Source organism: Dipodomys merriami, unplaced genomic scaffold (genome assembly GCF_024711535.1).
Source record: "Dipodomys merriami isolate MVZ:Mamm:240054 unplaced genomic scaffold, mDipMer1.0.p SCAF_3, whole genome shotgun sequence".
Classification (NCBI taxonomy): Eukaryota; Metazoa; Chordata; class Mammalia; order Rodentia; family Heteromyidae; genus Dipodomys; species Dipodomys merriami.
Genome location: NW_027204492.1, coordinates 89,923,318 through 89,951,053, shown reverse-complemented (window position 1 = coordinate 89,951,053; position 27,736 = coordinate 89,923,318). Strand labels below are relative to the sequence as shown.

The 27,736-nt window shown below is 40.4% G+C and overlaps 1 protein-coding gene across 1 annotated transcript in view; it reads right to left on the bottom strand.

The window, feature by feature from the left end:
* Positions 1-342: 342 nt before the first annotated feature.
* Maob (monoamine oxidase B) overlaps positions 343-27,736 on the bottom strand; it is a 108,339-nt gene continuing 80,945 nt past the window's right edge. Inside the window, exons 7-15 of the mRNA XM_070040591.1 lie at positions 26,716-26,865; positions 24,993-25,152; positions 18,366-18,462; positions 14,375-14,428; positions 8,535-8,592; positions 7,309-7,406; positions 3,369-3,480; positions 2,741-2,803; positions 343-1,506 (exon numbers count right to left, since the gene is read on the bottom strand). Coding sequence (XP_069896692.1) covers positions 1,354-1,506; positions 2,741-2,803; positions 3,369-3,480; positions 7,309-7,406; positions 8,535-8,592; positions 14,375-14,428; positions 18,366-18,462; positions 24,993-25,152; positions 26,716-26,865 — 945 coding nt within the window. The 3' untranslated portion in view covers positions 343-1,353. The remainder of the gene's footprint in view (positions 1,507-2,740; positions 2,804-3,368; positions 3,481-7,308; positions 7,407-8,534; positions 8,593-14,374; positions 14,429-18,365; positions 18,463-24,992; positions 25,153-26,715; positions 26,866-27,736) is intronic.

Here is a 27,736-nt window from a genome sequence, read left to right as displayed (position 1 = left end):
TATAACCCCTGCTTTCACTGTATTTGATGTTGGTATAATTTGTGGAGGGGAAGGGAAAAAACAAATCGTTTAAATAGGGATAGAGGTGGACCCATTGCAACAATGAGATGTACAAGTCGTTATGTTGAAAAATGAACTTTACAACTTTGGTGGGGGAGGGAGGATTGGGTGGGGGGCCAGGAGAGGATGGGAAGGGATGGGAAGGGGAAACAAAGGAGGAGTCTACAATGCTTGATAAGAAATGTACTCATTATCTTGCCTATGTAATTGTAACCCCTCTGTACAGTATTTTCACAAAAAAATAAAAAATAATAAAAAAGAAGAAAGACAGCAGACATCTGGTCAATCAGCTTTATTTTTAATTACTCAAGTGTATATTGACCTTTGTATTGAGACATCATGTGAGATTCAGAAGAAAAACAAGACAGCAGTTTCCCACTCTCAATACAACTAAAATCAGATACACTATGCAGACTACAAGACATAAGGACATATACTGAATAGTATTTGAGCACAGGAAAGCCTTAGTATGGTGTGAAGCCACAAAGGGACGCATCTGTGACTGTGGTAGGGGTGGAGAAAAGCAGTTGAAGACTGCATCCAGGAAGGAGGAAAAAGCACTGAACTTGTGTTTTACCCACCCAGATGCCAGTGTTGTATTGTGTACTTTGGGTGTTGAATTTCTTCTCCCCTTGGTTTCAGTCTACTCAACTGTAAAATAAAGAGCTCCAGTGGCTCACATCTATACTCCTAGGTACTCCAAGGAGGCTGAGGTCTGAGGATCATGATTCAAAACCAGCCTGAGTAGAGAAGTCCACGAGACTCATCTCCAATTAACCACCAGAAAACCAGAAGTAGAACTGATTCAAAGTGGTAGAGCACTAGAAACAGCTCAGGGACAGCACCTAGTCCCTGATTTCAAGCCTCACGACCAACCAAAAAATATAAAAATAAAAATAAAAGGTGAGGTCCAGATGATGTCTAAGGTCTTCTGGCTATAACAATACAAAGCTCTACAGTCAAGTATAGCAAAATCAGGGAGGTGAAGATATTGTATGTAGGAGGAAAGGACAAGCACAAGGCCACAGACATGTGAAAAAAGTCATGCGTGCAGCAAGAAGGGGACAAGATTCTGAGGGCAGTGAACTTGGGAATGGCAAAGCAGGTAAGGGATGCTAACCAGGTACCAGCATGAAGAAGGAGATACTGTATCTCCTGTGTTCTGACCTATCCCCATGATCCCCCGACTTTACTCTGCATGCTTTATGACTTCAAAGAATTTTATTGTAATCCTTTACCCAGGCCCAAATCCCAAGTAGAGTACAAGAAGGGTATGGTTTCACATGGGTCTCCTTAGATGCGCAGAAGCAGCCCCTTTTTGTAGACCAGGAAGCCCAGAGCTGCTGCTGAAAAGATGGTGGAGAATCCGATCAGCCTCAGCAGGCCTGGCACAGAGGGCAAATGTCTCTCCAGGAAGGTAGTGGTGATAGGCAGTGCAGGGACATCCTAGGTTCAGAGAACATTTGTGTTAACATAGGATTTATGAGGATTATTCCAGAAAGTCTGTATTTCCCCTACTTCCCTTACAGAGACCCATTCTTTCCAACCTCTAGGCTATTAAACCTGACATTCCTTCAGTGAAATTGCTCTCTCCTCTTTTCCACTGGGTCCTTTACTTCATCTCAGCCATTGTGCAATCCCCCTTAGTCTGAGATGGCCCTTTCGTTTTACATTGTCCTTTGGTATGTTGTCTCTATTACACTTGAACTTTGGTGGGGGAGGGGAGTGGGGGTACGTATCTTCCCCCACCTGTCCTGGAGCCCCAAGAGTGTGCTTCTGACTACAAAGCCAATTGTGGGCACACGTCTGTCACAAATATTTGTTGAGAAAATAAATGAAGGTTTTTCCCCAGCCCATAGTTCCATCTCTAGCAGAAGGTGGAGGAGGATGATTTTAGAGTGTCAGGGCTAGTCTCTGGCTGGTGTTCTAACACTTGAGCCACACCTCACTTCTGCTTTTTTGCTGGTTAAGTGTCTCACAGATTTAAGCTAGATTTGAACAGGGAGCCTCAGATCTCAGTCTTCTGAGTAGCTAGTATTACAAGCATAAGCCACCCATGTGTGTCACTTTGATGTTTTAGACTCTCATCTGCTACAGCAGCTTTTCACTCTGTCTGCTGTGTACCTTTCCTTTTAGCCAGGGGAAATTTCCTGGGCTTTTATTACAAACATGATAAGCATATTGAGAATGGATTTTTAATCTAAATAAGTCCCAAGATTTATTCCATCCCTTTGCCTCACACAGGAGATAATGTCGTTTTCTTTTTCCCTCTACCTACTATTAAGATTCATCAAGTCAGATATTTATTCAACAGACATTCATTGAATATTTTAGGTGTGTGTGTGTGTGTGTGTGTGTGTGTGTGTGTGTGTGTGTGTGTGTGTGTGTGTGTGTGTGTGTGTGTGTGTGTGTGTGTGTGTGTGTGTGTTACTGAGGATGGGACCCAGGACATCAGACATGTTAAGACTCAGGCATGTTAAGAGAGCACTCTACCACTGAGCAACACCTTCAGACTCTACTGAGTTCAACCAAACCTCTCACCCTGCCTTCACTCATAGCACCCATTTAAATAGTCATGGGTCAAATCACTTAAGGAAAGGGATGTGGAATTGATACAAATGTATCCTTGAAAAACACTGATTTTGAGGAAAGATGTCTACATTTAAGAAATGTAACCTACCACAGACTCTGGTTCTGGCTGCCAGATTTCATCTTCTGGAATCTTGCCCATGGCATGCAAGATCTGATAAAAAGAGTATACCTCAGTGAGAAGCAACACAGGTCCTATCTTCTAATTTACTCTTTAAAGAAGGGAGTAAGTGACTGTCTCTTGGGATAACCATCAAAAATAACAAGGTAAAGACCAAGAGTCTACTTGACCTTTAAAAGACTCAAAAAGGTCTTTTAACTATGGTACAAGAGGTTCTGACTATTGACCTCACTGTAAAGTTTAGAAAATGTGAACATGACTTAATAGGACAGGAGAACAGAGGGATTGCCAAGAGAGATAATCAATTCTGAGTCCTAATGTAAACATGTTTGATCATACAATACAGACCCAAGCTATCTCTCAAGTATAATTTCATGTACTCTTTTATTTTAACCTTAGGCGATACGTCAGATCTTTTTTTTTCATTATTGCTGTTGGGTTAAAATGTTCCCTTCACCTTTAAATGCCATTATAATAGTGTCTCCTGGGTCTTTAGCTGAGGGTCCTGGAGAATTGTCATCCAGGACCTCAGATACTGTTAATCTGTTCAGGACCATGAGTAGTATTCTTCCCCAGAGCCCCTAACCTTGGGCCCTACCTCTCGAGCAGCCCTCTCTCCAGCCTCCACAGCTCCCTCCATGTAGCCACTCCAGTGTGTGGCAGTCTCAGTGCCTGCAAAGAAAATCTTGCCCACTGGCTGGCGCAGAACCCTAGGGACAAAAAGCAAAGTCATGCAGCTAGCAACCTGTCCCAAAAGATCCATGGCTAGTCAGTTCCTTCAAGTTCAAAACTTTAAGGAGAACTCTGTCAACTGTGGAATAATGATCCACAGAGCTGGCTCCTCCAGCTCGTGTGTGATTTTTGTTTTCCAATAAAAGTTTACTTACAAAAGCAAGTGGTAATGTGAATTTAACCAAAGACCATATATTGCTAAATTTTTGCTTTATACTATGATCTGATTGGATATACATTCATATAAAAGCATACATTCATGTCTTATACTTTATAAATGGAAGTGGATCATTACCAAGTAGCCTTTTGAATAGCTATTATAAACCCAAATATCATATGAAATTGTTGCTAACATTAATTCTTCTCTGTATAAACTAAAAGATGACTAAAATGACAATTAGTTGCATTGCATTTGAAAAAGGACAATCGGCAAAGTTACAGTTCTTTTTGGTTCTAATCAAAAACCAAGTAAAATTAGCCCAACAAAAGCTACAGTCCATTCCAGCCCCAATACTTCATAGATAAAGGACCTGACATTGATAGATTCCAATTATGTATTTGTTTCATCTGAATGAAGTATCAGCTCTGGACATGCTAAGATGTGTGCCCAATTCCCATCTATTTATTCTACTATTCAAATTGTATTTATTCACTTTTCATTGAGCTCTGTTTCCCCCACATCTCTCTCTCTCTCTCTCTCTCTCTCTCTCTCTCTCTCTCTCTCTCTCTCTCTCTCTCTCTCTCTCTCTCTCTCTCTCTCTCTCTCTCTCTCTCTCTTTTGTCGGTCATGGGTCTTGAACTCTGGGCCTGAATGCTATCCCTGAGCTCTTCAGCTCAAGGCTAGCACTCTACCACCTGAGCCACAGTGCCACTTCCAGTTTTCTAGTGCTTGATTGGAGACAAGAGTCTCACGGACTTTACTGCCTGGACTGGCTTTGAACCGTGACCCTCAGATCTCAGCCTTCTGAGTAGCTAGGAGTACAGGCATCAGCCACGAGCACCCAGTTCCCCAATTTCTTAAAGAGGATGATCTAATAATGATTTCTAAGATTGTTTCCATCTATAACATTTTTAAGTTATATTTTTATTATCTTTATACTGTACAAAAAGTTGCTATTCAACAAAGCAGTGTATGAATACAAGGCATCTTGATCAATGGCACCCCGTTTTTTGTTCTCCCCAATTCCTCCCAACCTTACCCCTGCTCTCAATTTTCTTAATTTTGTAATTATGCATTGATTTTTATGACTGTATTCTTCCCCATTTTTCTACTCCTCACCCCTTGACCCCATACACACCCTATCTTTTGAGCACTCATTTCCTGGTAGTCATTTTTGTTGGACTGTGAGTTAGCCTAAGGATTTACACAGTTTAAATTCGCCACTGAAATGATCATAACTTTTTTTTTGAAGCAGAGTCTCACTATATAACCCAGGCTGGCCTCAAACTCACAATCTACCTGTCCCACCCTTCTAAATGCTGGGATTATAGACATGCAACATTACATTTGGCTCTTTATCAGTAATATTGAACAAATTCATGAGTCTTATGGCTTTTGCCAATAAGTACCCTAAGATTGAGCTGCACTGTATCAAATTGTAACAGTGTCCATTTTTTGGGTGCCAATTATTTATCAAGATATCTTCATCTTCACCACACCAATTTTGCTCACCATGTTGCTGATAAGACTGTGTGGATATTGTGGACACTGTGATGCACCATCCAGGCCTCTTTAATAATGAAAGACTTATTCCAGGTGCTAGGAAGGTCACTGGAAGATGACCTTTTGATGTTGGCTCTCTTTACTTTTGCCAATCCTGGGGTTTGAACTCAGGGCCTCCTTGGCACCGTCCCTAAGCTTCTTTTGCTCAAGGTTAGCACTCTACTACCTGAGCCACAGCACAACGTCTGGCTTTTTCTGCTTATGTGGTACTGAGGAATAGAACTCAGGGCTTCATGCATGGTAAGCAAGCACTCTACCACTAAGCCACCTCCCCAGCCTGTTGACCCTCTTTGAAGACTGCCCCTCACTGCAGATAACAACCTCACCAAGATCATACTTCTCTCCCAAGAGCAGGCACCTTCAGTGATAGATCATCATGGATCTATAAAGACCTGACCCCCTAAACCCTATTTTGAGAACACTCTTTTTTTGCCAGTCCTGGGACTTGAACTCAGGAGCTGACCTTCTTTTGCTCAATGCTAGCACTCTACCACTTGAGCCACAGTGCCACTTCCAGCTTTTTCTGCTTATGTAGTATTGAAGAATAGAACCCAGGGCTTCATGCATGCTAGGCAAGCACTCTACCATATAAGCCACATTCTCAGCCTTTGAAACCACTCTTGAGACCACCATTCTAGTTCCAGGGCTCCTTAGGGAGCCAGATTCAGCCTTTACTGAGACTCTATCACCCTCTTAACGTTTCCTTCTGAGCATTCTTACTTCCTTTCCTTCCCTTCCCAAGCTGTTCATCCCAAGGATGATATATCATTTCAGATTCTGCTTACAGGAACCAAATCAGCACCAACGACAATCCTGTTTGCTCCCAGCATGGAGTGCCGTACTTGACATGAAAGTTTCCAACCTAGTCCTTGGTAAACAGTTGGCACTAAGCATCTGGGTAAAACAGTGATTGACGTACTCCACATTCAGCATATCTAACACTTGGCAGTAGCCCATTAGCTTATCAGGTAGTACACTATGGCCCCAGAACGTTCTCTTGGATGATATTTTGCCATCTGCAGTAAGATAAGGAACGTGTTGAGCAAATCCATTATACTTCTTCTGAAAAGCAGGTTTTAATGTTTCATCTGTTTTTTTTGGAGAGATGGATGACCACTCCCGTTTACACACCCCATTTGCAGTGTACTCCCAAACTCCTCTCACTCACTGTATATTTTCTGTTTTGTTGATATGGAGTTCTTGGCATTAAATTATTGCTTTGTGGATCATTTTGAATACCTCTGATCATTAACTCAGGCTTGTGATTGTCATGTAATACAATGAACTGGACATCAGTGACTTGCCCTTTGAGGGGGCCATTTGTATAGTATATAATTATACCTCAATTAAGTAGTTAAAAAGTAACACTTGTTCTGACCCTATGTACTTATCATTGCCCACTGTACAGATCTTGTGTTTTCTCATCAGTATGTTAAGGAAAATGAGCTTGTCTATCTTGGCAAATTTGGTTGTGGCAGTCAGAATGGAACCTAAGTCTCCTTACAGCCTGGCTAGAATTTATCTTGCTTTCCCAATGTTATGCCCATACTGGTGTGCCCAGGGCAGCAATGTCTAAGGACATTCTTCTAACAATGGAAGTAAACCCTTTGGTGTCTAAATTGCTCTTCTTGAGCAACCTTTATTGGTTTTAAGGATTGGGGTTCCTTCCTGCAGAGGGATGATGAATGAGAAGCAGTACCAGGGAGCAGATTTATAATAACTCCATTCTCAAGAGTCCTGAAAATCCTGAAAAGCCATAGTGAAATTTGAGATCTCTCTCTCTCTCCTCTCTCTCTCTCACTCTTTGTTTTCCTCCTCCTCTACTTCTACCTCCTCCTCCTTCTTCTTCTCCTCCTCCTCCTCCTTCTTCTTTCTTTCCCCCTTTCTCTCTCTTTCTCTTTCTTTCTTTCTTTCTTTCTTTCTTTCTTTCTTTCTTTCTTTCTTTCTTTCTTTCTTTCCTTTCTTTCCTTTCTTTCCTTTCTTCTTTCTTTCCTTTTCTTTTACCATAAACCAGAGATAAAAGCCAAATCACAAGAACCTATTGAGGGTTTGGATTTTGGATCAAGGTATACATTTGCTCTACCTTCCATACTGTGTCATGATCCCGGGTGGGAAATACGTGGTGTAGCAGCCCCCAGAATACTGTTCCTCACACCAGTTCTTCTCCTCATAATGCACTGGCTGCAAAACAAAGGGACAAAAGTCTAAGGGAGAGGCAAAGAAAGATTCCTAGTGAAGAATAAATCATAGTCCAGTATATTTTATAGACTGAGCAGTAAAGTCAGAAAGATTTCATCTAAAATAACCAGCAAAAACCAGAGCTAGAGGCATGGCTCAAGGGGTAGAATACCAGCTGTGAGCCCTAAACCTCAGTACTTCCCCATTGACTTTAGTATGTATTTCATATAGTGTCATGAACTTTTGCCTAGGCAAGTCTCAGATCCTTATCCTACCTCCAAGGATCTGGGATCTGGGATTATAGGTATGACCCACCACATTCAGCTTGTTGGTTTTTTCCCCCCAGGCTACTGTCAAAAGTTCTAAGAAACTCTGCTGGTTGCTGGACATTATCAACTAGTCTTCCTTTGATCCCTAAGTTTCAAGGAAAGACAAGGCAGGGAAGGGGTTATCCAGGATGGGAAGATCAGGTCATTCCTGTTTTTACCAGCCGTGGATAGATTGAGTGGTATTTTATGTACAAAAATGAGACATTTATCTTTGATGTGTCTGTGCACACAATGGTCCTAGGGCTTGAACTCAGGGCATGGGCGCTGTCTCTGAGTTTCTTTTGCTCAAAGCTACCACTTACCACTAGACCTACAACTTTACTTCCAACTTTTGGGGGAAGTTAATTAGAGACAATAGTCTCACAGATTTTCCTGCCAAGACTGGTTTCGAACCATAATCCTCAGATCTCAGCTTCCTTCCCAGTAGCTAGGATTACAGCCATGAGGCACCAGTGCCCACCTGAGATTCTCATCTTGGATGCCAGGATCTAGGAATCTCCCATGGATAGCAGATGCACCCTCTTTTTTACTCCTTGACAGAACTAGAGGCAGAGTGTCTCAACGTCCAGCTCCAATTAGAGCTCTGAAATCAAGGGCCAGAGTAGCACCACAGCATGGCACAGTGTGACTGACCTGCCCTGGCTCCACAATAACCAGTGCCTGCCCTGTGCAGATGCTATGAGTCTAGCAGCAAAAACCTGAGCATAAGGCCCTGTGTGCACAAACATACCTGATCCCACCATACCTTCAGGCAACACAAGATCTATCTTCCTACACGGGAAAAAATCAAGAAGTGCCTTACCTGCAGAGCTTCTTCTGAGCCTAGAACTTTGGCATAGAGCTCACAAAGCTTCTTTAACCTAGGGGAAAAAATGAGAAGAGTGGAGATGATAGAAAGAAAAAGTGAAATTTGAAATATACCTATTCCCTTCCAACTCTACTACAAAGTCATAGTAATCAAAACAGCTTGGTACTGGCACAAGAACAGACGTGCAGACCAATAAAATAGAACTGAAGGCCCAGAAATGAATCCACAGACCTATAGCTACCTGATCTTGGATAAGGGAGCTAAAAAAGTAGAATGGAAGAAAAGAAGCCTCTTCATTAAATGGTGCTTTCAACATTGGATAAATACCTGTAGAAAACTAAAGCTAGATCCTTATATATCACTCTACACCAGAATTAATAAGTGGGCTAAAGACTTAATGAGAGACTTCTCTGAAGAGGAAATAAGAATGACCAATAGACACATGAAGAAATGCTCAACCTCTCTAGCCATAAAAGAAATGCAAATCAAAACAACATTGAGATTCCACCTCACCCCAGTTAGAATGGCTAGAACCAATAAATCTAACAACAACAGATGCTGGAGGGGATGTGGACAAAAGGGAACCCTACTGCATTGTTGGTGGGAGTGTAAACTTGTTCAACCACTCTGGAAAGCAGTATGGATGTTCCTCAAAAGACTCAACATAGGGGCTGGGAAGGTGATCAGTTATAGAGCGCTTGCCTTGCATGCATGAGGCCCTGGGTTCGATTCCTCAGCACCACATAAGCAGAAAAAAAAGCCGGAAGTGGTGCTGTGGCTCAAGTGGTAGAGTGCTAGCCTTGAGCTGAAGAGCTGAGGGACAGTGCCCAGGCCAGAGTTCAGGCCCACGACCGGACCCCCCCCCCAAATAAAAAAAGACTCAACATAGAGGTCTGCTATGACCAAGCAATCCCACTTTGAGACATTTACCCAAATGATCACAAAGAAGGCCATGCTAAAGCTACCAGCACAACTATGTTTATCAAAGCATTATTCACCATAGCTAAGATATGGAACCAACCCAGATGCCCCTCAGTAAATGAATGGATCAAGAAAATGTGATATGTGTGTGTGTGTGTGTGTGTGTGTGTGTGTGTGTGTGTGTGTACATATATACACACATATATGTATATACCTATATATACATATATATATATATGCCTCCATCAGAAAGAATGACACCATCCCATTTGTTATGAAATGGAAAGACTTGGAAGAAATTATATTAAGTGAAGTTAAGCCAGACCCAAAGAAACATAGGTCCCATGGTTTCCCTTATTTGCAATAACTAGTATAAGTCTAGGACAAGAAGAAAAGGTAAAAAACTATGTACATATGACCATATACGATGATGCTAAGCGAATTGAACCCCAAGATAGGAACACAAAGGGTTTGTTGTCTTTAATGTACTTATAACGTAGTATGTGATTTTTGGGTTTCTTTTTTATGTTCTTCCCCCATGGTGTAACTCCTGTTTTTTACTGTATTTGATTCCAGTGCCCTGCATCTTGTATATACATTTTTCTAATTTGGGGAGGGGAAGGGAAATAACAAAATTCTGAAATAAGGATACAGGTTGAGCTATTGTAACAGTGAGATGTACAAGACATTACATTGAAAACGAACTTTACAATGTCAGGGGTGGGGAGGACTTGGGAAGGAGGGGAGGGAAGGAATGATGGGGGAAAACAAAGGAGGAGGTAACAATGCTCAATAGGAAATGAACTCATTACATTACTCATGAAACTGTAATACTTCTGTACAGTATCTTTACAATAATATAAATATATATATAAAGGAAGAAAGAAAGAAAAAGAGAGAGAAGAGGGAGGGAGGGGGAGAGGGAGGGTGGAAGGAAGGAAGGAAGGAAGGAAAGAAAGAAAGAAAGAAAGAAAGAAAGAAAGAAAGAAAGAAAGAAAGAAAGAAAGAAAGAAAGAATCATCTGTGTTGATACAAACCTTCTGAATGATTCTCAGATTTGAGAAACCGTGATATAAATTTCCAAACCCAATCCTTGGACTAAAAAAAAATGAGCAATAAATTTGTAGCTATAAAGTCTATTTGGGGTATTAGATGACAACAATTATAGTCAAATAAGATGTGTCAATTAGTTGTAATCCTCGCTAATCAGGAAGCTTAGATCTGTGGATCATGGTTCAAAGCCAGCCAAGACAGGAAAGTCCATGAGACTCTTATCTCCACTTAACCAACAGAAAACCAGAAGTGGTGCCACAGCTCAAGTGGTAGAGCACTCACCTTGAGCTGAAGAGGTCAGGGACAGAACCCAGGCTAGAGTTCAAGCCCCTCGACTGACCAAAAAAAAAAAAAGTCAATTACGCAATTAAAGTAAGATTAGACAACTCTATTTCAATAAATATACACTGTTATTTCAAGTCTCTTTTCATAGAATAGTAATACTAAAGGGAATATTGAATGTCTATCTATATATATTAAAATATAATCTTCTGTTATTATTAAGATGTTATGCAGAGGGTTTACCATTTCACAATTCAGGTAATGTGTGCATTTCTTTTTTTTGGACAAAGTTACCCCTTCTTTTGCTTTCCCCCAGATTCTTCCTGTAGTTCCTGCCCACAAGTTTGAATATATACACACACACATATGTACAATAGTACAATATATATGTCTGTGTGTGTGTATATAGAAAGAGTATTATTGTTATTATTAGCATGCTTTAAATCCAGAAACTCAGGAACTCACTCTCCCCTGACCCCGTGTGTGTGTGTGTGTGTGTGTGTGTGTGTGTGCGAGCGTGTGCGTGTGTGTGTGTGTGTGTGTGTGTGTGTGTGTAATGTTAGTCCAGGGCTTGACCTCATGATCTTGGAATCTTGTTGAGCTTGCTTGCTCAACTGGAGTTCTACTATTTGAGTCATGTCTCTAGTCCAGCATTTTACTGATTAATTACAGATGAAGTCTTACAAACTTTCTTTCTGGGATTGCTTTGAACTGAGACCCTCCAGATCTCAGACTTCTCAGAAGCTGGGAGTACAGGCATGAGCTACTACGTCCCAGCTGCAGGAACTCTTTCTACTAAAAAATATTTGAAATAACTGCCTCACAGGCACATGACCATGAGTTCACACCTCAATACCATCAAAACATGCCTGATTGTTTCTTCTCCTCGCTATAACAACCCCTTTACATAAATGAAATAACTTGACATAGCAGAAGAACAATTAGGCAGAGTTGTGAAATAAAATTTAAATTTAGATATAGAAGCAAACACATAAGGAGATTTTGAATTCTCAAAATTGATCACTTTAAATTACATTCAACAAAAAGGTACTTCATAAAAGAACATATAATTTTTTAGTATAAAAAAGCCCATTTGGGGATTGCATGAAGTTGCAGAGCTTCTGCGTGGCAAAGGACACAGCTAGCAAGATCAATAGAAAGCCTACGGATTGGGAGAAGATCTTCACTAGCCATACAACAGACAAGGGTCTCATATCTAAAATATACTTGGAACCCAAAAAATTAAATCTCCCAACAACAAATCCTCAAAGAAACAACTGCCCAATAAATAAGTGGGCTAAAGACTTAAAGAGAAACTTCTCTGAAGAAGAAAGAAGGATGGCCAATAGACACATGAAGAAATGCTCAACCCCCCTAGCCATAAAAGAAATGCAAATCCAAACAACATTGAGATACCACCTCACCCCAGTTAGAATGGCAAAAATCAAGAACTCTAACAACAACAGATGCTGGAGGGGATGTGGCTACAAGGGAACCCTACTGTATTGTTGGTGGGAGTGTAAACTTGTTCAACCACTTTGGAAAGTAGTATGGAGGTTCCTCAAAAGAATCCACATAGAGCTCCCCTATGACCCAGCAATCCCACTCTTGGGCATTTACCCAAATGTTCACAAACAAGACCACACTAAAGTTACCAGCACAACTATGTTTATTGTAGCATTATTTACCATAGCTAAGATATGGAACTAACCCAGATGCCCCTCAGTAGATGAATGGATCAAGAAAATGTGGTATATATACACAATGGAATTCTATGCCTCCATCAGAAAGAATGACATTGCCCCATTTGTTAGGAAATGGAAAGACTTGGACAAAATTCTATTAAGTGAAGTAAGCCAGGCCCAAAGAAACATAGGTCCCATGGTCTCCCTTATCTGCAATATCTAGTATAAGTATGAGTCAAGGAGAAAAGGTCAGATAAGGTGATGTTAGGAAAATGAACCCTAAGATATGTATTTAAATGTTTTTTTCTTTCATGCATTTGTTTCTAACACATTTATAAGATGATTTCTTTGTTGCTTTGTATGTCCCTCCCCCACAGTATAACCCCTGCTTTCACTGTATTTGATGTCGATATAATTTGTGGAGGGGAAGGGGAAAAACAAGTCATTTAAATAAGGATACAGGTGGACCCGTTGCAACAATGAGAAGTACAAGTTGTCATGTCGAGAACGAACTTTACAACTTTGGTGGGGGGGGAAGATTGGGTGGGGGGGGGAGGCTGGGAAGGGATGGGAAGGGTAAACAAAGGAGGAGGCTACAATGCTTGATAAGAAATGTACTCACTATCTTGCCCATGTAATTGTAACCCCTCTGCACAGTATTTTCACAATAAAAAGTTTTAAAAAGATGGAAAATAAATGTAAATATTGGGAAAAAAAGAGCCCATTTGCTCTAGGCACTGGAGATACAGCAATGGACCAAGCATTTGAGGACCAAGCATTGCTAACCTTTGTGATTTTTTTTATCTTAGCAAAACATCTTTAGCTGTGTGTTCTGAGCAAATGTTCATATTCCAGGCCACATGTGGTGGTGGCAGTGGTCAAGGAAGATCATATCTGATAGAAGGGAGAACATATACCATAACACCCTTTAGGGCTCTTAGTTGATAAGGAATCAGTAGTGATGTGGAAATATAGAACTTGCAGTTTAAATTAATACTAATTGCTAGAAGAGATTGTCACTTCTATAGAAATCAGTCCTTCTGCAATTATAATCTCTAATTGCTATGCCTCACCCATGTGCTGCTCACTGACTCAGTAATTTGTTTACCTGCTTATCTCCTGCACAAGTCAGGTTTTAGTGTCTGGGGTAAATCCATTCCCACAGTCTCTGCATTCTTAACATGGTATCATTTGTACAATAAACTCAATAAATATTAACGAATACTTGGTTGCTCAGTTATCAGCCCTGCACCTTTATAGGAGACTCATAATTAATTTAACAGACATAGTATGTGCAGTGCATGTGTTTGTAGGCATTTGACAAGCTCAGAACTAAACAAAATTGTGAGGCAAGCAAGTAGGCTAAAAAGAAAGGAAGAAAGCAAGGAAGGAAGGAGAAAGGAAGGAAGGTAGGAGGTATGGAATAAAGGAAGGTAAGAAGGAAGGAGGGATGGAGAGTGAGGGATAAAAGGAGGGAGAAAGGAAAAAAGAGGAGGGAGGAAGGAAAAAAGAAACGGAAAAGGAGGGGGAGGAGGAAGTAAGAGAACAAAGGAAGGTAGGAAAGGAAGGAAGGAAGGAAGGAAGGAAGGAAGGAAGGAAGGAAGGAAGGAAGGAAGGAAGGAAGGAAGGAAGGAAAGAAGGAGAGAAGGAAGGAGAATGTGGTGGATAGAAGGAGGGAGTGAAGGAAGGAAGAAATGAAGGAAAAGGAGGGAAGGAGAGAAGGAAGGAAGGAAGGAATAAAGAAAGGAGGGAGGGAGGAAGGAGAGAGGGAGGGAGGGAGGAAGGAAGGAAGGAAGGAAGGAAGGAAGGAAGGAAGGAAGGAAGGAAGGAAGGAAGGAAGGAAATGAGGGAGAGAAGAGGAGAGGGAAGGGAGAGGAAGCACTTTTTGGTTACCTTTCTTCCTTGGTTAAGCGGGCCAGTTTTCGGGCTTTGTGAGCAAGGATAAATCTAAAACACACAAAAGAGAAAAGGGGGAGAAATTAATGTTTTCTTTTCATCCTGCATTTCTATAGCTACTCAGCTGCCCAGTGTACAATGTTAAAAATTAGCCAGAAGAAGTAATTTCTACATTACCTTATAATTTTTTTTGTCGGTTGTGGGAGTTGAACTATGGGCCTGGGCACTGTCCCTCAACTCTTCTACTCAAGGCTAGCACTCTACCACTTGAGCCACAGCTCCACTTCCTGCTTTTTCTGCATATGTGAGGCTGAGGAATCGAACCCAGAGCCTCATGCATGCGAGGCAAGCAATCTACCACTAAACCACCTTCCCATCCTCCACTTTTACCATTTCCATGTTGCCCTCCTGACACTGAAGAACACCTCTGGCTCTGGGGACTCAAGGGACTGTTTACTATAGGCCTGGCTATGATTCCTGTTGTGATAACAACATGACTTATTCTCTTCCCCTCATCAGGCTGGTAGCTGATATAAAGGAGCCCTGGGTCTCTAGGCCAGGGAAGGCTGCATCTGAGCTCCCATTCCATTTGGTCCTTTCTCATTGGATCTGCCTTCTCTGGGCATCTCCTGAGCTTCCATCTTCTCATTTCTGATGAATTTCTAGCCCCATGATGTTTTTCAACTTCCTGTTGTTTTCTTGGTTTATTTTTTAATTTAAAAAATTGCCTGTAATGGATGGGGCTTGAACTCAGGGCCTTGGCACCATCCCTGAGCTTTTGTCACTCAAGGCTGGCACTTTACCACTTGAGACACACCTCTACTTCTAGATTTTTGCTGGTAAGTTGGAAATAAGTATTACAGAATTTCCTGGCTAGGCTGGATTTGAACCAAGATCCTCAGATCTGTCTCCTAAGTAGCTAAGATTACAGATGTAAGCCTCTGGTGCCTAGCCTCTTGGTTTATTATGAGATAAACATACACATGTCCTAGTGATCATCTTAGTTTTAGCTTCTCTAGCATCTTTTGGGGTCAGTACTGGCCCTCAAGACATCCTCCATCTGTTCAGTTCTTTCCTGCCAATGTGTGGATAAAGCTGGACTTGGTTTCTTCCTGTGAATCTTAGAAAATATCAGTATTGCACATAAATCATTCTTTTTATGATTTGGAATATTTATCCCTACTAAAACTCATGATGCAATTCAATTCCCAATGTGGTGGTATTGAGAGGTGGTGGGACCTTTAAGAGACATATAGGGTTTGGAGGGATCTGTCCATGTGGAAGGATTGATATACTTAAAGCAACTGTGGAGTGGCTCTTGCTAGTATGGGTTGTTACAGAGCTGGTTTGGCTTCCTCTAGTTGCTCTCTTTTGTTCTCTCTTGCACATGATCACTTCTATTTTTCCACTATGCATGAAACAGCATGAGGCCCTGACCAGAAGCCAAGAAGATACTGGCATCATGAACTTAGACTTCCAAAATTGTGAGCTACAATTAACCTCTTTTCTTTATAAGTTAGTCTCAGGTACTATATTACAGCAACACAAAAAGACTCAGACAACACTGATAGCCACATTACCTCTACAAGAAACTCTCTTAGGAAAACAACCTAAGAAAGTTCTTAGTATTGTGTTTCACCAAAGGAGGGTTCATCAAAATATATCTGCCCTAGAAATAAATATCAAGAAAAAACTGAAACAATTTTTTTTTTAATTTTAGGGAATTCTACTTGTTCTCCAGATAAAGACCTTGAGAAAAAGAAGCAATAAGAATGTTTCTTTGCTGTGATAAATATGGTTGTGCTGGTAGTTTTAGTATGGTCTTGTTTGTGATCATTCGGGTAAATGCCCAAAAGTGGGATTGCTGGGGCATAGGGAAGCTCTATGTGGAGTAATTTGAGGAACCTCTATACTACTTTCCAAAGTGGTTGAACAAGTTTACACTCCCACCAACAAAGCAGTGGGGTTCCCTTCTGTCCACATCCCCTCCAGCATCTGTTGTTATTAGAGTTCTAGATTCTAGCCATTCTAACTGCAGTGGGGTGGGATCTCAATGTTGTTTGGATTTGCATTTCTTTTATGGCTAGAGAGGTTGAGCATTTCTTCATGTGTCTGTTGGCTATTCTTATTTCCTCTTCAGAGAAGTTTCTCTTTAAATCTTTAGCCCACTTATTTATTGGGAAGTAGTTTCTTTGAGGATTTGTTGTTGGGGGATTTATTATTTACCATACCTAAGATATGGAACCAACCCAGATGCCCTTCAGTAGATGAATGGATCAAGACAATGTGGTACATATATACAATGGAATTCTATGCCTCCATCAGAAAGAATGGCATTGCCCGATTTGTTAAGAAATGGAAAGACTTGGACAGAATTCTATTAAGTGAAGTAAGCCAGGCCCAAAGAAACATAAGTCCCATGGTTTCCCTTATTTGCAATAACTAGTATATGTCTAGGACAAGCAGAAAAGGTCAGATAAGATGATGTTAAGTCAAGTGATTTTTTCTTTCTTGCTATTGTTTCTAACGTATTTATAAGGTACCATGTGATTTTTTTTTGTTGCTTTGTATGTCCCTCCCCTATGGTATAACCCCTATTTTCACTGTATTTGATGTTGGTATAATATGGGGAGGGGAAGGGAAAAAATTATTTAAATAGGGATACAGGTTGGTCCATTGCAACAATGAGATGTACAAGATGCTATGTCAAAAAAACGAACTTTACAATTTAGGCGGGGGGCAGGGAGGAGTGTAGTCGAGGAGGTGGGAAGGATGGGATGGTAGGAGAAAAACAAAGGAGGAGGCAACAATGCTTGATAAGAAATGTACTCATTAGCATAAGGGTTTGAGAAGTATTCCCTTATAATGTTCTGAATCTTGTTTGTTTCTTTGGTGATGTTTCCATTTTCAGCTCTGAGTTTATTTATTTGGGTGGGTTCTCTTCTTTTTCTGTTAAGATTTGCTAAGGATCTGTCAATTTTGTTAATTTTTTTGAAGAACCAACTCTTTGTTTTGTTGATTCTTTCTATGGTTCTTTTTTTTGGGGGGGGGGGAGTCCGGTCATGGTTCTGAACTCTGTGCCTGGGCGCTATCCCTCAGCTCTTCAGCTCAAGGCTAGCACTCTACCACTTGAGCCACAGCGTCACTTCTGGCTTTTTTCTTTTTGCTTATGTGCTGCTGAGGAATACAACCCAGGGCCTGAGGCATGCAAGGCAAGCGCTCTACCACTGAGCCACCTTCCCAGCCTCTATGGTTCTTTTGGATTCTAATTACTTTAATTCTGATTTAATTTTAATTATTTCTTTCTGTCTACTGGATTCGGGTTTATCTTCCTACTCTTTTTCAAGGAGTTTCAGCCAGGCCCAAAGAAACATAGGTCCCATGGTTTCCCTCATTTGCAACAACTAATATACATCTGAGACAAGCAGAAATGGTCAGACAAGTTGATGTTAAGTGAAATGAACCCCAAGATAAGGACTCAAATGATTTTTCTTTTTTGCTATTGTTTCTAACATATTTATAAGGTGATTTCTTTGTTGTTTTATATGTCCCTCCCCCACGGTATAACCCCTATTTTCACTGTATTTGATCTTGATATAATTTGTGGAGGGGAAGGGAAAAAACAAATTGTTTAAATAGGGATACAGGTGGACCCATTGCAACAATGAGATGTACAAGATGTTATGTTGAAAAATGAACTTTACAACTTTGGTGCAGGAGGGGGGTGTGGTGGGGGGTGCGGGGAGTGGGAAGTGATGGTAAGGGGAAAAAAGGAGGAGGCAATAATGCTTGATAAGAAATGTACTTATTACCTTGCTTATGTAATTGTAACCCCTCTGAATGGTATTTTCTCAATGGAAAAAAAAAAGGTTTCTTTGGCTGGATCTGGAAAGGACTATCACTGAATAAATTTATTTCACAAAGTTTGGGATGAAGTTAACAATGTTTCAGTATCTTGCCAACCATGAATACAGTCATTATGTCTTACCCCATTATAGCAGCACAACTTCCATCAGGTTTGGTATCATCCAGGGTGTAGGCAATTGGTGCATCCTCTCCTTCGATGACCATGGTTCCACAGAAATCTTGGAGAAGGTTAAAATGGAGAAGTTTGTTTATCATCCTATCCCACTATCCTTGCAATGAAGCACTGTTTTCAATTGGAGAATCTCAAAGATTAATATTATAGAATACCATCAAATATTATATTCTAAACTTATGATAGCAAACCAAAGGGATATTAAGAAAATTGAGTAGCCAGTTTGTGGGAGGTGTGAGGGGGGAATCAAACCACATGACCCCTTCTTTACCAACTATAGGGCCATGTGATACTGTCAATTTCAGTTAATGAAATCTATTTTTCCTTGCTGTTAATACTTGTATCCCATATTTCTTTATTCACAAGAAATCAGAATAAAAGAGATGATGTAACCTGGGCTTTGGTGGCTCAGGCTTGTAATTCTAGCTACTCAGGAGGTTGAGATCCAGATGATGGAAGTTCAAAGACAGCATGGGCAAAAAAGTCTGAGATTCCATTTCTAACTAATCAGCAAAAACTCAGGCTGGAAGCCTGAGTACCAACTGCAAGTGAAAAAGCCAAGTAATAGGCCCTGAATTTAAGCCTTAAATAATTTAAGCCTTAAGTAAGAGCATGATAAGTAAATAAGTAAACAACAAAATAATGTTCAGTGGGAATACTCATCCATTCTGCAAAATATAAAGTACTAGATGTTTGTGTTTTATGAAAATCCAGTTATACTGTTTAAATAAATTTTACAAACAGGATCTCAATATGTTGCCCCAAACTCCTGGCTGAAGTGACCTTGCTTCAAGTTCCCCGTAGCTGAGAGTACAAATGTACACTAATTACACCTGACTCTTGTTTTATTTAAAATATTTTTGACTGTCTGAAAATAGGGCAGAAAGAACATGGAAACCAAAATCCATAGAGTCTCAAACCCGCAACTCAAACATGACCTCTTAAGAATATTTCCTCTCAAGAATAATTAGGATGCATTTGGGGCATTTACCCAAATGATCACAAACAAGACCATACTAAAGCTTCCAGCACAACTATGTTTATTGCAGCATTATTTACTATAGCTAAGATATGGAGCCAACCCAGATGCCCCTCAGTAGATGAATGGATCAAGAAAATCTGGTATATATACACAATGGAATTCTATGCCTCCATCAGAAAGAATGATATTGCCCCATTTGTTAGGAAATGGAAAGACTTGGAAAAAATTACATTAAGTGAAGTAAGCCAGGCCCAAAGAAACATAGGTCCCATGGTTTCCTTCATTTGCAACAACTAGTATATGTCTGAGACAAGCAGAAAAGGTCAAATAAGTTGATATTAGGCGAAATGAACCCCAAGATAGGGACTCACACATTTTTTCTTTCTTGCTATTGTTTCTAGCATATTTATAAGATGATTTCTTTGTTGCTTTGTATGCCCCTACCCCACGGTATAACCCCTGTTTTCACTGTATTTGATGTTGGTATAATTTGTGGAGGGGAAGGAAAAAACAAATTGTTTAAATAGGGATATAGGTGGACCCATTGCAACAATGAGATGTACAAGGCATTATGTTGAAAAATGAACTTTACAACTTTGGTATGGGGGGGCAGGGGGAGAGAAGGAGGGAGTGGGGGTGGGGGTGGGGAGATGGGAAGGGATGGTAAGGGGAAACAAAGGAGGAGGCAACAATGCTTGATAAGAAATGTACTCATTATCTTGCCCATGTAATTGTAACCCCTCTGTATGGTATTTTCACAATAAAAAAAGGATAGCAACAAAGAAAAAAAGAATAATTAGGATGCAGATAAAAGGAGAGGAAAGGTGAGCAAAAGCAATCATAATAGTCAGTGTACATATGTGAAAGTGGAATGAAGTAACTTAATGGGATGGGTAGGCTTGGGGCAGGTGGAGGGAAAATGATAAAAGGTGTGACATGGCTCAGGATGCACTATATTCATAAATTGATAGGCTGAATTGAATCCCTTTTGTATAACGACTTAAATATAATAAAAAATTAAGGACTGAGAAATTGGCTTAGTGGTAGAGTGCTTCCTCGCATGCATGAAGCCCTGGGTTTGATACCTCAGCACCACATAAGCAGGGGGGGAAAAGCCAGAAGTGGCACTGTGGCTCAAGTGGTAGAGTGCTAGCCTTGAGCTGAAGAGCTGAGGGACAGTACCCAGGCCCAGAGTTCAGGCCCACAACCGGACCCAAAAAACAAAAAGTGCTTTCCCCTTGCCGCTCTTGAAGAAAATGCAGTTGTCCCCAACATCTGCAAGTTCTGCACGTGTAGATTCAAAACAACTGTGAGTTGAAAATACTTGTCAAGAGGAAGAATGAGATTAAGACACATAAATGGTGGACCAAATGGTGAACAAATGCAGCAATGATACTCACTAGACACTATGTTGAAAATGAACTCTACAACTTGTGGGGAAGGAGGACTCTGGAGGGAACAACTGGGAGAAAACAAGGGAGGGAATGACACTGTTCAAAAAAGAAATGTCATCATTACTCGACTTATGTAACTGTAACCCCTCTGTACATCACTTTTATAATATTTTTTTAGAAAGAGGAAGATTGAATACCCAATGTTTGTGAAGGACATGTGTTCCAAACATGTCCAGCCCATTTGCTAGTTGTGGTTCCTTAAAGAGCACAGGAACAGCTATTGCCACAGCATTGACAGTGCATTAGATATTCTGTCATCTAGAAATGATCTAAAGTGTATGAGGTGATGTAGATAGGATTTATGCAAATGCTATACCATTTTTATCTAAGGCACTTGAGCATCCAGGTTATTTGTTTTCCATGGGGGTCCTGGAACCAATCCAACCCCTCCATGGCTATGGGGGCGGGCGTGCTTTTATCTGTGATTTAACCAACACTGTAACAGAGAAAGGGGTGAAAATGTCAAGCTAGAATGTAAAATGCTCTAATAATATCCTGCTGCAGTATACTCCTCCTCTTGTTCCACTTTTACTTGCAAATGTAAGGTTGTTTAAACAAAATTGTGGTAGAAGACTCTGGAACAAATGTTATGGAGCAAAGCTAATAAGATGATCTCAAAATGGGAAAAATTTTGGAGGCACACAGCTCCCCATCCTTTGTGTGTACTTGTGTATGAGCAGACACACCAGAGGCTTAAATCACCCATATGGCTTCTCCCATATCCCTCCTCAGCATGCTCCTGAGAGAATCAATGCCCCAGCCACCTACTCACCACAGAGACACTTGCATGCCTCTCAGGTGAAAAGAGACTAAAGAAGAAATGTGTCATGTCTGTTAAACAAAGAAGCAAACAGCAAACGAACAACATATAGAACTTATGCCAGGCACTGGTGGTTCACACCTGTGATCCTAGCTACTCAAAAGGCTGAGATTTGAGGATCATGGTTCAAAGGTAGCTAGGACAGGAAAGTCCATGACACTCTTATCTCCAATTAACTACTAAAAAGCTGGAAGTGGAACTGTGGCTCAATGGTAGAGCCATTAGTCTTAAGCAAAAATGCTCAGGGATAATGCCCAGGCCCTTAGTTCAAGTTCTAGCTAGCACTGGCAGAAAAACAAGGTCAGGAATCACCTATTCTAAGCAGGCGAGAAAAAGAAGAGACCAACAGGACATGGGGAGAAGGGTGCGCTCATGCTGATTATGGAAGGCTCCATTGGCAGGATATGGAACGAGCCTCAGATGCCAGGTGGGCAGGGTGGAGGTACCATTTTCCGATAGAGGCCCCCTAGAGACGCTTCTTTCCCAGAGCAATGGTGGTCTCAGCCATGCAGATGCACTTGGAGAAACAGATTTTAAAAATGCCATAGCCAAGTCAGATGGGACCTTGCATCATTCTTGGAATTTCTATTGTGTCACTTAAGAGATAAAGGCAAATTCCCATCGTTGACCAGAAACGGTAGCGAAGAAGAGTCGTTTACATATTCGGTAAGAATCTTTGTGACAAATAAACACGTTTCTTAGAATAAAAAAAAAAAGAGATAAAGGCAAAGATAAAAGCAGATACAAGCAAGCAACCAGAAGGAACAAAAAAGACAATGATCATCAAGTAGGGAAACCTCCCAATAAGCACTAAGGAACATCATGTGAGAGAACAGAAAAGATATTGTAGCTGTGGAAATTGATGAAGAGGGAGATTCAGAATAAAAGAATTTAACAGGAGCTTTCTATGCATAGTGTGTGGAAGAACAGTTGAGGGTAACTAAAAACAAAATAAGTAAAATATGAGAGATTGTCCCACCAAATATGAAAATATACAATATAGCTGTAATGACTAAAATACTGTATAACTGCACAATATAAATCTATAGCTGGGCAGCGGTGGCTGTAATTGAGCTACACAGGAGGCTGAGATCTGAGGATTGTTGTTTGAAACTAGCCTAGGCAGGAAAGTCTATGAGATACTCATCTCCAATAAACTACCAAAAAGCCAAAAATGGAGGTGTGGCTCAAGTGGTAGAGCCCTAGCCTTGAGAAAAAAAAGAAGCAGCTCAGGAAAAATAGCAAAGCCTGGAGTTCAAGCCCCAGAATCAACATGGCAAAAAATAATGCTGTTACAGCAGGGTGTGTACACCAAAATTGTATGTTCAAACAACAGGAAAAATGATAGAAATTTTTAGATTTTAATTTCAGCTTTTCAAAAAATCTGTTTGGCATGGTGGCTCGTGCTATCTCAGGAGCCTGGGATTGGGAAGATTGCAGTTCAAGGCCAACCTGAGAAAAAGTTCATGATACCCCTTCTCAACCAATAGCTGGGTATAGTGGCATGCACCTGTTATCACAACTATGAGAAGCTGAGATCAGAAGGATCATAGTGCCAGGCCAGCCCAGGTAAAGTATTCACTATATTTCATCTATTTGCATGTGGATGTGCCAGTAGTAAGGCTTGAAACTTGGTCCTCAAGCTCATGCTCAGCTTTTTTCACTCACTATCTCTTGAGCCATGCCTCTACCTCCAGCTTTTTTATGGTTAATTGGAGATAAGGGTCTCATGAATTTGTTTGCCAAGGCTGTTTTCAAACCTCAGGCCTCAGATCTCAGTCTCCTGAATACCTAGGATTATAGGAATGTACCATCAATGCCCAGCTACTATACTCTTATCTTGATGGGAGAAGCAGTTTGGTGGTGTGCATCTGTCATTGCCTGGTCAATATTCAGGCATATGGCTGGGCAAAAAGTGAGATCCAATCTCAAAGTAACCAGAATAAAGTGCTGGAAGCATAGCTCAACAATAGAGTACCTGTCTAACAAGCATGGAAGTCTAAATTCAAACTCCAGTACTGTCAAAATAAAAGTCTGCTTTGTATGTTTTATAGTTATAGAAATACATTTTTTCAGAAGTATGAAGAACAGAATGAAAAATCCTATGTATATATGCATATATACATATACATGTAAATATGTATATATGTGTACGTATATACATATACATATGTATATATACACATATATGTATGTATATATATATATATATATATGATAATTTAGTTGGAAGAGAAAAACAGCTGCAAAATATGCAGATTCTTTTGGCAGTGCTGAGGCTTGAACTCAGGTCCTGACACTTGCTAGCCAGGCACTTCATCCCTTGAGCCACATCCTCCTATAAGATTGTGCTATGGGATGTTGCTTCTATTAGCCCCACTCAGCCACCTACATTTACATTTAAAGCAGCTAACATGAAATGAAGTGAAAAAAAAAATCGGTCCCTTGGTGTCACTAGCTGTATTGCAAATGTTCAGTAGACACATGTAGCCAGAGACTAAAGTATTAAGCAGATGTGATCTTCAACATCACTGCAGAATCCAGTATTTCTAGTGGGTATTCATTCCTGTGTGCTCACTGACCTGGAATAGTAGGACACCTGATGACTATATACGGATAAAGAAATGAATCTTATTTAGCATAGTAGAATTCTGACACTAACAGGAGGCACTCTAGAAATTCCCAGAATCATCACTGTGTGTTTGTGTGTGTGCATGTGTGTGTGTGCACACACACACACATGCTCACACACATGCACACATGCACACACATGCTATGGACAGAACCCAGGAATTTGCACATTTGGAAGTATACGATCACTGAGCCACACCTCCAACCTAAATCCTCATCTTTGTAAATGGCTTTAGTAATGCATGCTTTTGAAGCATGTATTTGAAAATGTAATCACCTATTCTCACAGGATTTGGTGAGAGGATTAAATAAGCTTTCTAGTGAATTATTAAAAATAATAGTTGGGCATATTCCAAGGTAAGTTAATTCTGTGCTTTGAACAGTCTCTTGTTCTTGCTAAGCAGTTGCTCTACCACTGATCCAAGCTCTCAGCTCTTTTTCTTTTAGTTTGTTTTCAGGGAGGATATTGTACTTTTGTGCAGGTTGACCTCCTACGGTCACTGTCTAAGATTATAGCTAAGATTATAGATGTATATCACTATACCTAGCCTCTAATATACTTGATTTGTTAGAAATATAGTTAAAACCTAGACAAACATTTTGTATCCAGAATTCTAAATAGAAATAGCTCCAAACAAATAGATGTTTGGACCTTCTTTTGACAGTCTTTGTATCAGAAAACTACTTACCTTTTTTCTTCCAGAAGGGATCTTTATAATAAACCATGCATTTGATGACAGAACCCAAAGGCACCCGAGTGATCAGCTGATTTCTCATCATTGGCAGAGGAGGATTGAAGTGGATCTTCATGCCCAGAATGGGAGGAATAGCACTAATTACATAGTTAGCCTGAAAGAAAAGCAGTGTGGTTGAAAGTCATTGGTCTGCTGTTTTACTTTTTCCTAATGATTCTCTCTTTCTCTCTCTGGAAAGCAGCATGGGGGTTCCTCAAAAAACTAAACATAGAACTCCCCTAGGACGCACCAATCCCACACCTGGGCATTTACCCAAATCACAACAAACCAGCCTGTACTAATGCCACCAGCACAACCATGTTCATCACAGCATTATTTACCATAGATAAAATATGGAATCAACCCAGATGCCCCTCAGTAGATGAATGGATCAAGAAAATGTCATACATATCCATAATGGAATTCTATACTTCCATCAGAAAGAATGACATTGACCCATTTCTGAGGAAATGGACAGACTTGGAAAAAATTGTATTAAGTGATGTAAAGCCAGACCCAAAGAAATATAGGCTGCATGTTTTTCCTCATTTGTAATAACTAAACCATGTCTATAAACCTACAAATTAATCCAATGGATAGCAAAAGACAAATAATTACACTTGGACATGATTAATAAAACATAACTCTAAGCATCACACAGGAAGAACAAAGGAGGATATTCTTAGGAGAGGATCACAATGGCTCCATAGCTATGTGCATATGACCAGATAAAATGATGCTTATTGAAATGAACTCCAAGAAATGGAAACAAGAGTTCTTTTCATTGTATTGTTTGCAGTTATCTTGTTTTTCTTTCTTTTTTTTCCTTTGGTTTATTTCCTGTTGTCACTATTTTTTATTTCTGTGCCCTTTGTCTTGTATGTAAGATTATCTGATTTGGGGAAGGGAAGGGGAATCACAGAAACGGTGGTACAAAGGGTAAACCAGTGCAACAGTGAAATGCACTAGACATTATATTGGAAGTGAACTTACAACTTGAGAGGGAGGGTACACAGGGGAGGGGAAATGAGAGAAAATGAGGGAGGGGTAACACTGTGCAAAAAGAAATGTACTTATTGCCTTGTTTATGTAACTGTAACCCCTCTGTAAATCACCTTTACAATAAAATTTAAATTACAAAAGCCAGGAGGATCCCAATAAAACCTAAAGAAACCTTATTGTTTGTTTCCTAGTTTAAAACCTCCATTAACATCCCATCATGCTTGAAGTCAAAGCCAAATTCCTCAAAAAGTCAGACATGTTACAGACTTCAGTTACCTCTGATTCTAACTCCTCTTTCTTTTCCTCACACTGAGTATTTGATTATGGCCTCTCTCCTGTAATGGAAGCCTTACAAGGACAGAGAGTGGCATCTTTTTGTTTGTTTGTTTGTTTGTTTTCCACTGCTATTTATCCAACCCTTAGAATAATTCCAGATATGTGGGAGGTGCTTGACATTTCTCAAATACGTATTTCCTTTAGGTTTTTAACTATATAAGAAGAGCCTAATATATTATGGTAATCAACCTCCTCCCAAGTATCCTCAGACTTTTTCTTTCTTTCAGACACAGGTAGCTTTGGCAAAGATCTGTAAGTTCTGGAATATTCTTGTCTGTACATAAGCTTTGGTTACCTATGGGAGTCTGGTTTCTTCCTCCAGTTTAAGGGTATTGCTTACCTCATACACTTCATGGTTTAGAGTCTCCACGATGACTTTCTCTCCTGTCTGGTCAATGCGGATCACTGGTCTTTCTAGCTTCACTCGGTCCCCAAGGAGGTCCATTATTCGCTCACTCACTTGACCAGATCCACCCACAAATTTCCTCTCCTGTAAATAAAACAAGGATTCAGAGGTGGATGGGGAATACACAAATGGTCATTAGTCACCCATTCCTATATTATATATCTCAGAGAAAAGATAAGCCATTTTACTGTTGGGTCTCTTATCTTTCAGCAGTCTTCTAGTGACAAAATTAATAGGTTTTCTGAGTTAGGGAAGGGGAACAACAAAATGGTGAGCCAAAGGACAAAGGGCGAACCAATGCAACAGTAATACTCACAAGACATTATGTTATACATGAACTGTACAACTTGGTGAGGGAGAATGGGGTGGAGGAGGAAAAGTACCAGAAAAATGAGGGATGAGGTAACAAGTTCGACAACAAATGTACTCACTACAATACATATGTAACTGTAACCCCTCTGTATATCACCTTGACAATAAAATTAAAATTTAAAAAATTAGTAGGTTTTCTAAGTCATCTTTACAATGAGATTCTTGTAGGTTCCCAGGCTCCAACCTCTGCTGGACATCCTCAGAATGACCCTATCCCTCACCTAGATTGTTATCACCCTGCTCTGAGTTCTATTCTTTCATTAGGATGCTAGCCTGGGGACACACTATCTGGAGTTGGAGCTTGGCCATCACTTGGCTGAGCAAACCTAAAGCTTGCCAGATGACTCCGGCTCAGAATCACCTTGCCTCAGTGCCACACCTTGCCCCAGGGTAGCCTCATCTCTACTGCAGGCTGCTCAGCATACACTGCTGTTCTAATGACTGAGGTCATTTCATCTTGTTGTAACCACATACTCCCAAAGCTTCCAAATGTTCTACCTGGCTATGTTCACCTTTGAACTGACTGCCTCCATCCCCTTGATTTCCAGATCCATTAATTTAAAAGACTATTTAAAATATTATT